Source organism: Hyperoodon ampullatus (assembly GCF_949752795.1).
Source record: "Hyperoodon ampullatus genome assembly, chromosome: 7".
Classification (NCBI taxonomy): domain Eukaryota; kingdom Metazoa; phylum Chordata; class Mammalia; order Artiodactyla; family Ziphiidae; genus Hyperoodon; species Hyperoodon ampullatus.
Window position 1 is genome coordinate 112884859 of NC_136920.1, and position 15925 is coordinate 112900783.

The following is a 15925-nucleotide window of genomic DNA, read 5'->3' on the forward strand; positions in this document are numbered from 1 at the left end:
GCCACAACAGTGAGGGGCCCACGTACAGCAAAAAAAAAAAAAAAAAAAAAAAAAAAAAAAAAAAAAAAAAAAATATTTACAGCATTCAAATTATATTAGAAAAATAAGAATGCAACCTTATATCATGGACTTCTAAATAAATAAACACCTAAAATAACATTTAATCCAAACAATTAAGCCCTCTATACATACAACACACACACACACACACACACACAAACACCTCACTTTTGTTTTTCCCTAGCTTATGCCAAAATATTTTACTTTATATATGTATATATACATATATATGTACAAGATATATATATATATATATATATACACACATATCTATATATCTATCTATCATTATCTATTAATCTATCAAACAACAAAAAGTAGAAACAGGTGAATCAAGGTATGTAAGAAATCAAGAAATAAGAGTAACTAGGAAACTATGGAAGATTATATGTCCTGTATTGCCATACCATGTGTTAAGGTAAGAAACACAAGAACATGGGCATGGATGAGCAAGGAAACATATATATGTATTGTAATGTACTTACAAGTGAAACTTCCCAAGAAGTAAGTATTGTAGGCAATGTGGCAAGAGTGGGCAGGGAGCATAGCTACAAGAAGGAGAATGAGTTTCCTGAGTGCACAACATGAGATCTGAAGGTGAATCCATTTCCTGGCAGCATAGCAAAAGGTTTGGGCTGACACACTAAGGATGATGTGGAAGCATCTTATAAATGGAGGTTATAAGGATTCTTGTATAAACATGTTCATGTGCTCTGAATTTGTGTCCTTTCCAGAATTATCTACTGAACATAGACATTCTCCCAATTTCTTGACTCTGCATATTATCACAGGGTTAAAATCGAACCAGGAATGTGTCTAATACCCACAATTACATATATTACAAGATAAATATATACACATGTATTGTACACTATAAAGATAATCATACTAAATTCTATGAATTAATATAGGAACTTAATATCAAGAAAAACCTGAATTGTGGGACTTCCCTGGTGGCACAGTGGTTAAGAATACACCTGCCAGAAGACCTCAGACTTCCCAAAAGAGTGAACAAGGAGAGGGCATATGGAACACCACCTAAATGAGCTCCAGAGGAGGGCACGAGGCACTGCTATCAGTGAGGACACCAGAAATGGGCATGAAATGCTAAAGTTTCTGCTACAGCCACCAAGAAGCCTGTGTGCAAGAACAGGTCACTATCGAACCTCTCCTCTCAGAAGCCTGTGCAGCCTTCCACTGCCAGGGTCCCATGATCTAGGGACAAATTCCCCAGGAGAACACATGGCGTGCCTCAGGCTGTTGCAATGTCATGCCAGCCTCTGCTGCCACAGGCTCACCCTCCATTCTGTACCACACCCTCCCCCTGGCCTGAGTGAGCTAGAGCCCCCTAATTAACTGCTAATTTAACCCCATCCTTTCTGAGTGAAGAAGAGATGACCTCAGGTGACCTACATGCAGAAGTGGGCCCAAATCCAAAGCTGAACCCCAAGAGCTGTGCGAACAAAGAAGAGAAAGGGAAATTTCTCCCAACAACCTCAAGAGCAGCAGATTAAATCTCCACAATCAACTTGATATACCCTGAATCTCTGGAATACCTGAATAGACAATGAATCATCCCAAAATTGAGGCGGTGGACTTTGGCAGCAACTTAGACTTGGGGTTTGCTTTCTTAATCCAATTTGTTTCTGGTTTTATGTTTAACTTCATTTCATATTTAGATTTTATTATCATTGGTAGATTTTTTATTGATTAGGTTGCTCTCTTCCTTTTTTTAATAATATAGATATACATGTTTTTCCCATTTTCTCTTTCTGTGAGTGTGTATGTGTACGCTTCTTTGTGTGAGTTTATCTGTATAGCATTGTTTTTACCATTTGTCCTAGGGTTCTTTCTGTCTGTTTATTTATTCTTTTTGTATTTTTTTGGTATAGTTTTTATCACTTGTTTTCATTGCTGGATTTGTTTATTGGTTTGGTTGCTATATTCTTTCTTTCTTACTTTCTTTTTTTATGACTTTTTAATTTTTTTACTTTTAATGATATATTTTTTAATTTTAATAACTTTGTTTTATTTTAGTATTTATTTTTCTTTTTTATTCTCACTTTTCTTCTGAGCCATGTGGCTGACAGGGTCTTGGTGCTCTGGCTGGATGTCAGGCCTGTGCCTCTGAGGTGGGAAGGCCGAGTTCAGGACATTGCTCCACCAGAGACCTCAGGGATCCATGTAATATCAAAAGGCAAAAGCTCTTCCACATATCTCCATCTCAATGCTAAGACCCAACTCCACTCAACGACCAGCAAGCTACAGTGCTGGACGCCCTACGTCAGAAAATAAGGAAGACAGGAACACAACAACACCCAGTAGCAGAGACACTGCCTAAAATCATAATAAGGTCACAGACACCCCAAAACATACCACTGAACACAGTTCTGCCCACCAGAAAAACTAGATCCAGCCCTATCTACCAGAACACAGGCACTAGTGTCATACACCAGGAAGCCTACCCAACCCAATGAACCACCATTAGCCACTAGGGGAAGAACCCAAAAACAATGGAGACTGCGAACCTGGAGCCTGCAAAAAGAAGACCCCAAACACAGTAAGTTAAGCAAAGTGAGAAGAAAGAGAAATACACAGCAGAAGAAGGAGCAAGGTAAAAACCCACCAGACCAAACAAATGTATCAGAAATAAGCAACCTACCTGAAAAAGAATTCAGTGTAATGATATTAAAGATGTTCCAAAATCTTGGAAACAGAATGGATGAAACACAAGAAATATTTAAAAAGGATCTAGAAAAACTAAAGAGAAAAGAGGCAAGGATGAAAAACACAGTAGATGAAACTAAATAATCTCTAGAAGGAATCAATAGCAGAATAAATGAGACAGAAGAACTGATAAGTGACCTGGAAGATAAAATAGTGAAAATAACTACCACAGAACAGAATAAAGAAAAAAGAATGAAAAGAATTGATGACAGTCTCAGAGACCTTTGGGACCATATTAAACACACCAACATTCAAAGTATAGGGGTCCCAGAAGAAGAATAGATAAAGAAAGGGACTGAGAAAATATTTGAAGAGATTATAGTTGAAAACTTCCCTAATATGGGAAAGGAAACAGTCAATCAAGTTCAGGAAGTGCAGAGAGTCCCATACAGGATAAATCCAAGGAGAAACACGCCAAGACGCATACTAATCAAACTATCAAAAATTAAATACAAACAAAAGATATTAAAAGCAGCAAGAGAATAAACAACAAATAACATAAAAAGAAAGCCCCATAAGGTTAACAGCTGATCTTTCAGCAGAAACTCTGCAAGGCAGAACAGAGTGGCAGGACATATTGACAGTGATGAAAGGAAAAAACCTACAACCAAGATTACTCAAGTAGCAAGGATCTCATTCAGATTTCACAGAGAAATTAAAACCTTTACAGACAAGCAAAAGCTAAGAGGATTCAGCACCACCAAACCAGCTTTACAACAAATGCTAAAGGAACTTCTCTAGGCAGGAAACACAAGAGAAAGAAAAGACCTACAATAACAAACCCAAATCAATTAAGAAAATGGTAATAGGAACTACATATCAATAACTACCTTAAAGGTAAATGGATTAAATGATCCAACTAAAAGATATAGAGTGCCTGAATTATTACAAACACAAGATCCATATATATGCTGTCTACAAGAGACCCACTTCAGACCTAGGGACACATACAGACTGAAATTGAGGGGATGGCAAAAGACATTCCATGCAAATGGAAATCAAATGAAAGCTGGAGTAGCAATTCTCATATCAGACAAAATATAGTTTAAAATAAAGACTATTACAAGGGACAAAGAAGGACACTACATAATGATCAAGGGATCAATCCAAGAAGAAGGTATGAGAATTGTAAATATTTATGCACCCAACACAGGAGCACCTCAATACATATGGCAAATGCTAACAGCCATAAAATGGGAAATCGATAGTAACACAATAATACTAGGGGACATTAATACCCCACTTTCATCAATGGACAGATCATCCAAAATGAAAATAAATAAGGAAACACAAGCTTTAAATGATACATTAAACAAGATGGACTTAATTGATATTCATAGGATATTGCATACAAAAAGAGCAGATTATACTTTCATCTCAAGCACTCATGGAATATTCTCCAGGATAGATCAAATCTTGGGTCACAAATCAAGCCTTTGGTAAATTTAAGAATATTGAAATCAAATCATTTGATGTTTCCAACCACATCACTTTGAGACTAGATATCAAATAAAGGAAACAATCTGTAAAAAATACAAACACTTGGAGGGTAAACAATACACTACTAAATAACCAAGAAATCACTGAAGAAAACAAAGAGAAAATAAAAAACATATACCTAGAAAAAAAAGACAAAGAAAACACAATGACCCAAAACCTATGGGATACAGCAAAAGCAGTTCTAAGAGGGAAGTTTATAGCAATACTATCCTAACTCAAGAAAAAACTCAAATAAACAACCGAATTTTACACCTAAAGCAACTAGAGGAAGAAGAACAAAAAACCCACAAAGTTAGCAGAAGGAAAGAAATCATGAAGATCAGATCAGAAATAAATTAGAAAGAAATGAAGAAAACAATAGTAAACATCAATAAAAGTAAAAGCTGGTTCCTTGAGAAGATTAAAAAAATGATAAACCATTAGACCAACTCATTAAGAAAAAAAGGGAGAAGATTCAAATCAAAAGAATTAGACACGAAAAAGGAGAAGTAACAACTGACACTGCAGAAATACAAAGGATCATAAGAGATAATTACAAGCAACTATATGCCAAGAAAATAGGCAATCTGGAATAAATGGACAAATTCTTAGAAAAGCACAACCTTCCAAGACTGAACCAGGAAGAAATAGAAAATATAAACAGACCAATCACAAGCACTGAAATTGAGACTGTGATTAAAAAACCTTCCAAAAAACAAAAGCCCAGGACCAGATGGCTTCACAGGCAAATTCTATCAAATTCTATTAGAGAATAGCTAACACCTATACTTCTCAAATTCTTCCAAAATATAGCAGAGGGAGGAACACTCTCAAACTCTTTCTACAGGGTCACCATCACCCTGATACCAAAACCTGACAAAGATGTCACAAAGAAAGAAAACTACAGGACAATATCACTGATGAACATAGATGAAAAAATCCTCAAAAAAATTTTGGAAACAGAATCCAAGAGCACATTAAAAGGATCATAGGCCATGATGAAGTGGGGTTTATCTCAGGAATGCAAGGATTCTTCAATATACGCAAATTGATCAATGTGATAAACCATATCAACAAATTGAAGGAAAAAAACATATGATCATCTCAATAGATGCAGAAAAAACTTTGGACAAAATTCAACACCGATTTATGATATAAACCCTCCAGAAAGTAGGCATAGAGGGAACTTTACTCAACATAATAAAGGCCATGTATGAGAAACCCACAGCCAACATCATTCGCAATGGTGAAAAATAGAAACCATTACTTCTAAGATCAAGAACAAGACAAGGTTGTCCACTCTCACTACTCTTATTCAACATAGTTTTGGAAGTTTTAGCCACAACAATCAGAGAAGAAAAAGAAAGTTAAGGAATCCAAATCAGATAAAAGAAGTAAAGTTGTCACTCTTTGCAGATGACATGATACTATACATAGAGAATCCTAAAGATGCTACCAGAAAACTACTAGAGCTAAGCAATGAATTTGGTAAAGCAGCAGGATAGAAAATTAATGCACAGAAATCTCTCACATTCCTTTACACTAATGATGAGAAATCTGAAAGTGAATTTAAGGAAACACTCCCATTTACCATTGCAATGACAAGAATAAAATACCTAGGAATAAACCTACCTAAGGAGAAAAAAGACCTGTATGCAAAAAACTATAAGACACTGATGAAAGAAATTAAAGATGATACAAAAAGATGGAGAGACATAACATGCTCTTGGATTGGAAGAATCAACATTGTGAAAATGACTTTACTACCCAAAGCAATATACAGATTCAATGCCATCCCTGTACAACTACCAATGGCGTTTTTCACAGAACTAGAACAAAAATATCACAATTTGTATGGAAACACAAAAGACCCCATATAGCCAAAACAATCTTGAGAAAGAAAAATGGAGCTGGAGGAATCAGATTCTCTGACTTTAGACTATACTACAAAGCTACAGAAATCAAGACAGTATGGTACTGGCATAAAAACAGAAATATAGATAAATGGAACAGGATAGAAAGCCTAGAGATAAACCCACACACATATGGTCACCTTATCTTCGATAAAGAAGGCAAGAGTATATAATGGAGAAAAGACAGCCTCTTCATTAAGTGGTGCTGGGAAACCAGGACAGCTACATGTAAAAGAAAGAAATTAGAACACTCCTTAAAACCATACACAAAAATAAGCTCAAAATGGATTAAAGACCTAAATATAAGGTCAGACACTATCAAACTCTTAGAGGAAAACATAGGCAGAACACTCTATGACATAAATCACAGCAAGATCCTTTTTGACCCACCACCTAGAGAAATGGAAATAAAAACAAAAATAAACAAATGGGACCTAATGAAACTTCAAAGCTTTTCCACAGCAAAGGAAACCATTAACAAGCCAAAAAGACAGCCCTCAGAATGGGAGAAAATATTTGCAAATGAAGCCACTGACAGAGGATTAATCTTTAAAATTCACAAGCAGCTCAATATCAAAAATCAAAAAACCCAATCCAAAAATGGGCAGAAGACCTAAATAGACATTTCTCCAAAGAAGATATACAGATGGCCAAGAAACAGATGAAAGGATGCTCAATATCACTATTCATTAGAGAAATGCAAATCAAAACTATAATAAGGTATCACCTCACACCAGTCAGAATGGCCATCCTCAAAAAATCTACAAACAATAAATGGTGGAGAGGTGTGGAGAAAAGGGAACCCTCTTGCACTGTTGGTGGGGATGTAAATTGATACAGCCACTGTGGAGAACAGTATGGAGATTCCTTAAAAAAACTAAAAATAGAGCTACCGTATGACCCAGCAATCCCACTACTGTGCATATACCCTGAGAAAGCCATAATTCAACTAGAGTCATGTACCACAATTTTCATTGCAGCTCCATTTACAACAGCCAAGACATAGAAGCAACCTAATTGTCCATCAACAGATGAATGGATAAAGAAGATGTGGCACATATATAAAATGAAATATTACTCAGCCATAAGAAGAAACAAAATTTAGTTATTTGTAGTTAGGTGGATGGACTTAGAGACTGTCATACAGAGTGAAGTAATTCAGAAAAAGAAAAACAAATACTATATGCTTACACATATATATGCAATGAAAAAAAAAAGTAATGTTTCTGAAGAGCCTAGGGGCAGGGCAGGAATAAGGATGCAGACATGGAGAATGGACTTGAGGACACAGGGAGTGGGAAGGGTAAGCTGGGACGAAGTGAGATAGTGGTATGGACATGTATACACTACCAAATGTAAAATGAATAGCTAGTGGGAAGCTGTCGCCTAGCACAGGGAGATCATCTCGGTGCTTTGTGACCACCTAGATGGGTGGGGTAGGAGGCGTGGGAAGGAGATGCAAGAGGGGGGAAATATGGGGATATATGTATGTGTATAGCTGATTCACTTTGTTATAAAGCAGAAACTAAGACACCATTGTAAAGCAATTATACTCCAATAAAGATGTTTAAAAAAAGAAAGAAAAAAAGAATCCATCTGCCAGTGCAGGGGACACAGGTTCAAGCCCTGGTCCAGGAAGGTCCCACATGCTGTGGAGCAACTAACCCCGTGTACCACAACTACTGAGCCCGTGTGCCTAGAATCCATGTTCTGCAAAAAGAGAAGCCACCGTAATGAGAAGCCCATGCACCCGAACAAAGAAGAGCCCCCGCTCGCCACAACTAGAGAAAGCCTGTGCAGCAACAAAGACCGAACCCAGCCAAAGTAAAATAAATATATAAATAAAATTAAGGAAAACAAAAAGAAAAACCTGAATTGTATTTCGCATTTGGATGAATATACTTTCTTTGCCCTAAATTTCAAAATTTTAACCCAAAATAACTTTCTGCTCAAAATTAATTTATTTAAGCAATGAGATGGACCACTTTACTCCTATAACATTCAGATTAATTTAGTTTTATGGTTACTGCACTCAGATATTTTACTGACTTTATATTTCACTTCTATGCAGGTAAATCAATTTTATATTTAGATAGAAAATAAAATCACAAATCCCTGCTCAGTATGGACAACTACTTCTGAAGATTACATTTTATAGATGCTGTACACGTTTTCACCAATATGCTAAATTGGTGATGACTATCAACTGAGTGTAATTTCACATATCCCTGCAGACAGCCACATTTGGAGAGGGAAGGGAAGTTTAGTTATAATGTGATGAGAAAACCTTCAGGGAAGAAAATTATTTTTAAAATAATGCAACTGGAAGGCAAACATCTTAGAAGTAAACATTAAAATGCTGTATTGTTTTAAATAATGTGATTTTATGTAAGATTTTCTTTTTATAATAAAACAGATGTGTGACTCTAAAGGGGTAGCACAAGGAACTGGAGTAATGGAGCAGTTCTGTAGCTGTCTTGGTAGCGATTTGAATAGATATAATAAAATTTCATAGATGTAAAAAAGGGTGAAATTTGAATATGACCTGTGTTTTATAGCATTGTATCAATGTCAGTTTCCTGATTTGATCATTGTGCCATTGTTATGTAGAATATTTTCATTGGGGCAAGGTGAGGGATGGACCTACTGGGAATATTTGTATTATTTTTGCAACTTTTATGTGAGTCTAAAGTTATTTCAATAAACAAAGATAAATGATGTGGTCCTTCCTTGGGAAATGAGAAAAGAAGAAAGCAAAGTGACTTTATAAAAAGAAGGCAACAATGATTAATATTGTCATAAATAATAACATTTCCAGAATCCAGAATAATCCTACTAAGATTGTTAGGAAATATATCTCATGACATAGGAAGCTGCTCTGGTGGTGTCTGACATTGCCTTAGAGCCTCTTACCTGTTTTTACTGTTTGCCAGCCCAGGGAGAAGGGGCTGCGAGCCTGCAAGTTGTATGAGGAGATTGGGCTGTGGTTGTCAGTGGCTGGACTCCAAGAAAGTGTGGCTGTGCTCTCAGTGATTTCCTCAACGATCACTATCCCTGGTGGGCCTGGGGGACCTATAAGCAAAAGGGAATGGATAAAGTTACGGTCAAGCCATGAGAAATTTCCAGTAAGGACACAACCAAACTAGTATCTTAATGAAATACATATTTAGTAATGAATGTTGAACAGTAAAAAAGAAATGAGATGCAAGTTGGTTTCCATGATTTCTGGGGATAACTTAATTGTAGTTTAGATTTTTTTTTCTAATACTTTGTGCTTGCAGGCAGCTACCAGTTAGCATTGCATTTTATAGAGGAGGAAAATATAATTAAAAACAAATGCACGGATTTGAATGTCAGGAGCAACTATGACTCTTGAAATCAATCACAACTTACAGAAGTGACAACAGAGTGATAGACAATGCTATCAGGAACATAAACAATCCCATCATTACCACAAACCTACAGGTGTATGGGCCTAATTTTCATGTTCAGGAAGAGTACAGTGTACAAATAGTGTGATGTATCTATCAAGTAGCTTAAATTCAAACAGGGAGGTCTTCCCTGGTGGTGCAGTGGTTGAGAATCTGCCTGCCAATGCAGGGGACACGGTTTCGAGCTCTGGTCTGGGAAGATCCCACATGCTGCAGAGCAACTAGGCCTGTGAGCCACAACTACTGAGTCTGCGCGTCTGGAGCTTGTGCTCCGCAGCAAGAGAGGCCGCGACAGTGAGAGACCCACACACTGCGATGAAGAGTGACACCCGCTCGCCACAACTAGAGAAAGCCCCCACACAGAAATGAAGACCCAACACAGCCAAAAATAAATAAATAAAATTAAAAAAAAATCAAACAGGGAACAATGAAAGGCTCTGAAATGAGATTTCAGATCAAGAAAGAGTATATACTAGAAGTGAGACATGGAAAAATGATTAGATGAAGATAATGATGATGACTTTCTGGTGAGGGTGAGAGGATGGTGAATTAGGGAAGATTATTTCCCTTTTGATCATAAAAATATTGGTATAGAATAGTGATTATCAAGCGATGTGCATGTAGACTCCAGCTTCAAAAAACACCCAAGATCTGATATGAGGAGAAATATACCTCTGTATTACTACTTCTAAAACAGGGATTTCTAATAACATTCAAAAATATGTAGAGTGTTCATATTTTAGTGGCTAAAAACAATGTCAGTTTCCTATTAACATTTTTGTTTTCCCTAATATGGACAATTCAAGCTGCAAGGATGCTTTTATTTTCAATGAAAAATATAATCCACCTTTAAATATTTTATTTTCCAAATTAGTCCTTATGTAGCAAGTTGCTCTCTGGATTTGGGGATTATGAAGTCTGAGCAGTAAGGGCTGACCTAGACTGTAAGGAGCTAAGAAATGGTGGAATGCTAAAGAGATGGAGACAGTAAAGTCCTCTGAATACAAAATAAGGAAGGGACAATGAGATGGACAAAGTGTTTTTTAAACATCACCAAGTGAATGACAATTTTAGGAAATGAGAAATGAGTGTTTTATCAAGAGTAAGAAGAAACAGCAGTGGCTAGCAGAGACTCAAGACTTAGAAGACAAGGACTGTTCCATCAGGAAGGTGACAAAAGACTAGGATTGTGAGCAAATGTGTAGAGGATAACCATGAGAAGTGGTATTTTTTTTCCTCTGAGAGAAATTAAGGAAGAAACAATGAATAAGAGAGAAAGCTTTTGAAATGTTAAGAAGGGAAGTTGGGAGAGCTCATTGGGAAGGTTCTCTTCTTTCCACTAAAGAAGGAAAAATTATCCACAGAAAGTGAAGGTTGTTGGGTGAGATTGGGACTGGGAGCTAGAGGAGAATGGAAAATGTCTGAATAAGCCCATGATAAAAGAGGAAAGACATGAAGAAGAGTGAAATATAAGTATTTTGGAATAGTCCTGGAGTTCAAGTTTGGTTCAATAACATAATTTTGAAGTGGAACTGACCAAGGCAACAAGGGTAGAAAGCCAGGACCAGGGCCAGAAAAAGCGGTTAACTGGGTCAATTTAGACTTCGTTTATAAATTTGATATGACATCATCAAAGTTGTCAATGGTATAAACGACCATAGCCTCAAGGAGGACTAGAGAGTCAAGTGAAGCCAGAATGGTGCTGGCAGACTAGAATAAAAGAGCAGAGTCCAGAAAACCAGGTTTTTATGAGGGGAAGATGTAAGAATAAGAAATTGTGAGAAGAAAATAGTAGAATTTGTGATTTAAGTGTAGGGAATTTTGATGAGAATTTGTGTTTATCTGGAATTAAGTGGGAAATATAATTATTAGGTCAAGGACTTATGGAAGAATATGTTTGATGTGTCACCAATATAAATTAAAGTTCAGAGTATTAAAGTGGTAGCTAAGGATGAGGTGTGGAACATAAATGAGATCCAGGTACTGAAGTCTAACATCTTATTATTATACTGCAGTGACATGAATATGGAGGAGTGAGTCTAATGATAATAAAGATAAGAATATTAACTGTAATAATAATACCAATAGCTACCATATCCTCACTGTACTGTATTAAGTCACTGCATTAAGTATTTTGCAAACATTAACTTGTTTACCTATTTCTATGTCACTGTGAGGTAGGCATTATAATCCCTATTTCATAGAGGACATAAGGGATCTCAAAGAGCTAGTTTGGTTGATTAATAATAAATAAGTTACATCATCAATAACCTTACTATATGTTAGGTGGTACACTAGGCAGTGGGTATCAGAGAATCCCTTCTAGTGAGGAGAAATTATTCCCCCAAGTAGCTCTGCTAGTGAATGGCACAGCAGAGATCTGAAATCAGATCTGATTGTAAAGCCTGATTTGTTCAAGAAAGCAAGGATTACAGAGATCCTTCTTCCTTTCCCTGTTAATCTATGGAGTACTTTCAGTTGAAGGAGTGAAAGAAAGAGAAAAAATGTGTTTTTGGGAATGGCACATTTAAATTATGTAGTAGAGATAGACATAACATTGAAGAAACTGTTTAGGACTTTGTGGCAGACTGTGTATGAGATAGCCACCAACATTTTCTTTCCTCCTTGTACGTGCAGGTCATACCCTTTTTGAAAGCTGAAGCCGATTCTTTCAATCCCGTTGAATTTGGGTTGGCTTGTGACCACAGGCATACTTCAGTGATACTGTGGATTTTTTTCTAGATGACCATAATAAAGCTAATATTGCAATAAAGCAAGTCACACAATTTTTTTAATTTCCAAGTGCATATAAAATTATGTTTACATCATACTATAGTCTATCAAGTGTGCAATAACATTATTTCTTAAAAAAATGTACATACCTTAATTAAAAATACTTTATTGCTAAAAACTGCTAACCATTATCTGAGCCTTCAGTAGGTCATAATCTTTTAGCTAGTGGAGGGTCCTGCCTCAAAGTTGACAGCTGCTGACTGATTGAGGTGGTGGTTGCTGAAGGGTGAGGTGGCTGTGGTAGTTTCTTAAATTAAGTCAACAATGAAGTTTGTCACATAGATTGAATCTTCCTTTCATGAATGAGTTCTCTGTAACATACTATGATGCTAGATAGCATTTTACCCACAGTAGAATTTCTTTCAAAATTGGAGTCAGTCCTCCCAAACGATTTTCACAATTGTTTCAACAATTTCCATAGAACCTTTGCCAAGGTAGTTTCCATCTCAAGAAACCATTTTCTTAACACATCTGTAAGAAGCAACTCTTCATTTGTTAAAGTTGTATCATGAGAATGCAGGAATTCAGTCACAGCTACAATCTACACTTCTAACTTTAGTACTCTTGCTATTTCCACTACATCTTCATCTACTGAAGTCTTGAATCCCTCAGTCATCTATAAAAGTTGGAATCAGCTCCTTCAGAATTTCTGTTAATGTTGATATTTTGACTTCTTCCAATGAATCACAAATGTGCTTAATGGCATTAGGATAGTGAATCCTTTCCTGAAGTTTTTCAGTTTATTTTACTCAGATCCATCAGAGGAATCACTGTCTATGGCAGTTGTAGCCTTATGAAATGTATTTCTGAAATAAAAAGCCTTAAAAGTCAAAATTACTCCTTGATCCATGGGTTGCAGAATGGATATTGTGTTAGCAGGCATGAAAACAACATAAATCTTGTTGTACATCTCCATCAGAGCTCTTGGGTCGCCAGGTGCATTATCATTGAGCTGTAATATTTTGAAAGAAATCTTTTTTTTTTTTTTTTTTCTGAGCAGTAAGTCTCAACAGTGGGCTTCAAATATTGAGTAAACCACGTTGTAAACAGATATACTGTCATCCATGCTTTGTTGTTCCACTTATAAAGCACAAGCAGAGTATATTTAGGCCCTAGGATTTTCAGAATGGTAAATGAGCATTGGTTTCCACTGAGAGTCACCAGCTGCATTAGCCCCTACAGGAGAGTCAACCTCTCTGTTGAAGCTTTGAAGTCATGTATTGATGTCTCCTCTCTAGCTGTGAAAGTCCTAGATGACATCTTCTTCCAATAGAAGTCATGTACATTGAAAATAAGTTATCCAGTGGACCCATTTTTATTAATTATCCTAGCTAGATCTTCTGGATAACTGGCTGCAGCTTCTACAACAGCACTTGCTACTTCACCTTGTACTTTTATATTATGGAGATGGCTTCTTTCCTTAAACCTCAGGAACCAACTTCTGCTAGTTTCAAACTTTTCTTTTGCAGCTCTCTCACCTCAGTCTTCATAAAATTGAAGAGAGTTAGGGCTTTGCTCTGGATTAGGCTTTGGCTTCAGGGAATGTTGTGGCTGGTTTGACCTTCTGTCCAGACCTAAAACTTCCTTCATATCAGCAATAAGCCTGTTTTGCTTTCTTATCATCTGTGTATTCACTGGAGTAGCACTTTTAATTTCCTTCAAAAACTTTTCCTTTGCATTCAAAACTTGGTTAAGTGGTACAAGAGGCATAGTTTTCAGCTTATCTCAACTTTAAACATGCTTTCCTCTCTCAATTTAATCATTTCTAGCTTTTGATTTAAAGTGAGAGACCTGCGACCCATTCTTTAACTTGAACACTTAGAGGCCATTGTAGGGTTATTAACTGGTCCAATATCAATATTGTTGTGTCTCAGAGAATAGGAAGGCCCAAGGAGAGGGAGAGATATAGGGGGACAGATGGTCAGTGGATTAATAAGAACACATACAGGGGCTTCCCTGGTGGGGCAGTGGTTAAGAATCAGCTTGCCAATGCAAGGGACACATGTTCAAGCCCTGGTCTGGGAAGATCCCACATGCCACGGAGCAACTAAGCCCGTATGCCACAACTACTGAGCCTGCGCTCCAGAACCCATGAGCCACAACTCCTGAAGCCCGCACACCTAGAGCCCGTGCTCTGCAACACGAGAAGCCACTGCAATGAGAAGCCCGTGCACTGCAATGAAGAGTAGCCCCCGCTCGCCACAACTAGAGAAAGACTGCATGCAGCAACAAAGACCCAACTCAGACAAAAAAAAAAAAAAAAAAAAAAAAAAAAAAAAAGAACACATACAACATTTATCAATTAAATTTGCTTTCTTATTGGGTGTAGTTCATGGTGCCCCCCAAAATTGCAATTGTACTATCAAAAATCACTGATTGCAGAGTACCATAACAAATACAACGATAATAAAAAAAAGTTTGAAATATTGCAAAAATTACCAAAAGGTGACACAGAGACACAAAGTGAGAAAATACTTTTGGAAAAATGGTGCTGATAGACTTCTTTGATGCAGGGTTGCCACAAACCTTCAATTTGTAAAAAATGCAATATCTGCAAAGTGCAATAAAGTACAATAAAATGAAGTATGCCTATATTTGACCCAGATAACAATGGTAGAAGTGACACAGCATAACTTATGAGGAGAAGTCATAAGAAGATTTGCAGCTTCATCCCATGTCTCCTGGAATGCTTATGGGAAAATCCAGCTGCCTAGTTAGAAGTCCTATTAAACTGAGGCTACCATTCTGTCAGGAAGTCCAAGCTAGCCATTTGGAGAATCCCATGGAGAGAGGGATATCCGACTTGCCCTCAGCTATTCCAGTCATCTCAAGCCCAGGCACCAGACATGTGAAGAAGCCTTCAAATGATTCCAGCTTCATCCACCTTTAGACACATGTGAATGAGAAATCACTGCTAAGAACCAAGCTATGCCTGTCAGCTGCCAAAACCATGAGAGCAAATAATGTATGGATATTTTAAGCCACTAATTTTGGGGAAACAATGGATAATTGGAACAGACTTCAAAATAGTTTGATTTGAGAGTTTAATCATAGGTAGGGAATTTGTCAGGAGAATCTTTAACATGCTTTGAAAAAAGACTTGAAATTTAGCTATTGTATTCAAATAGAAATAATTACCAACATAATTCATTTATTAAGTTCTTCCATATTGTTCCATGTATTCTGTTCCATTTTATCCATTCTACTCAGTTATGTCTTCAAAGAGCATTAACAATCATCTATGTGTGAGGTATGATAGGAGATATTGTGGAAAGTAATTATCTGTTAACTTAAATAAAATAATTTGCCCTTCTGAGTATTAAATCTCTACTAAAATATTTAAATTAATTCTCTTAAAAAACATATATTTATTTTAATAATAGGCGATAATTACTCTTAATACTTTTTTAAAAAAACTTCAGCTGGAACAAAAATAGGAACTTACAACATAATTAATAAATCCCCAAGTATTTTTCTTTATATTTGGCTATTTTCCCAAATATAGTCCTTAGCAAAATAGTC

General features: G+C 36.6%; 1 protein-coding gene across 3 annotated transcripts in view; it reads right to left on the reverse strand.

The window, feature by feature from the left end:
• CNTN5 (contactin 5) overlaps positions 1-15925 on the reverse strand; it is a gene marked incomplete at both ends in the record, with an annotated part of 772249 nt that overhangs the window by 98533 nt on the left and 657791 nt on the right. For all 3 annotated transcript variants that reach the window (XM_079707897.1, XM_079707896.1, XM_079707895.1), the window contains one exon: positions 9093-9251. In XM_079707897.1, coding sequence (XP_079564023.1) covers positions 9093-9251 — 159 coding nt within the window. The remainder of the gene's footprint in view (positions 1-9092; positions 9252-15925) is intronic.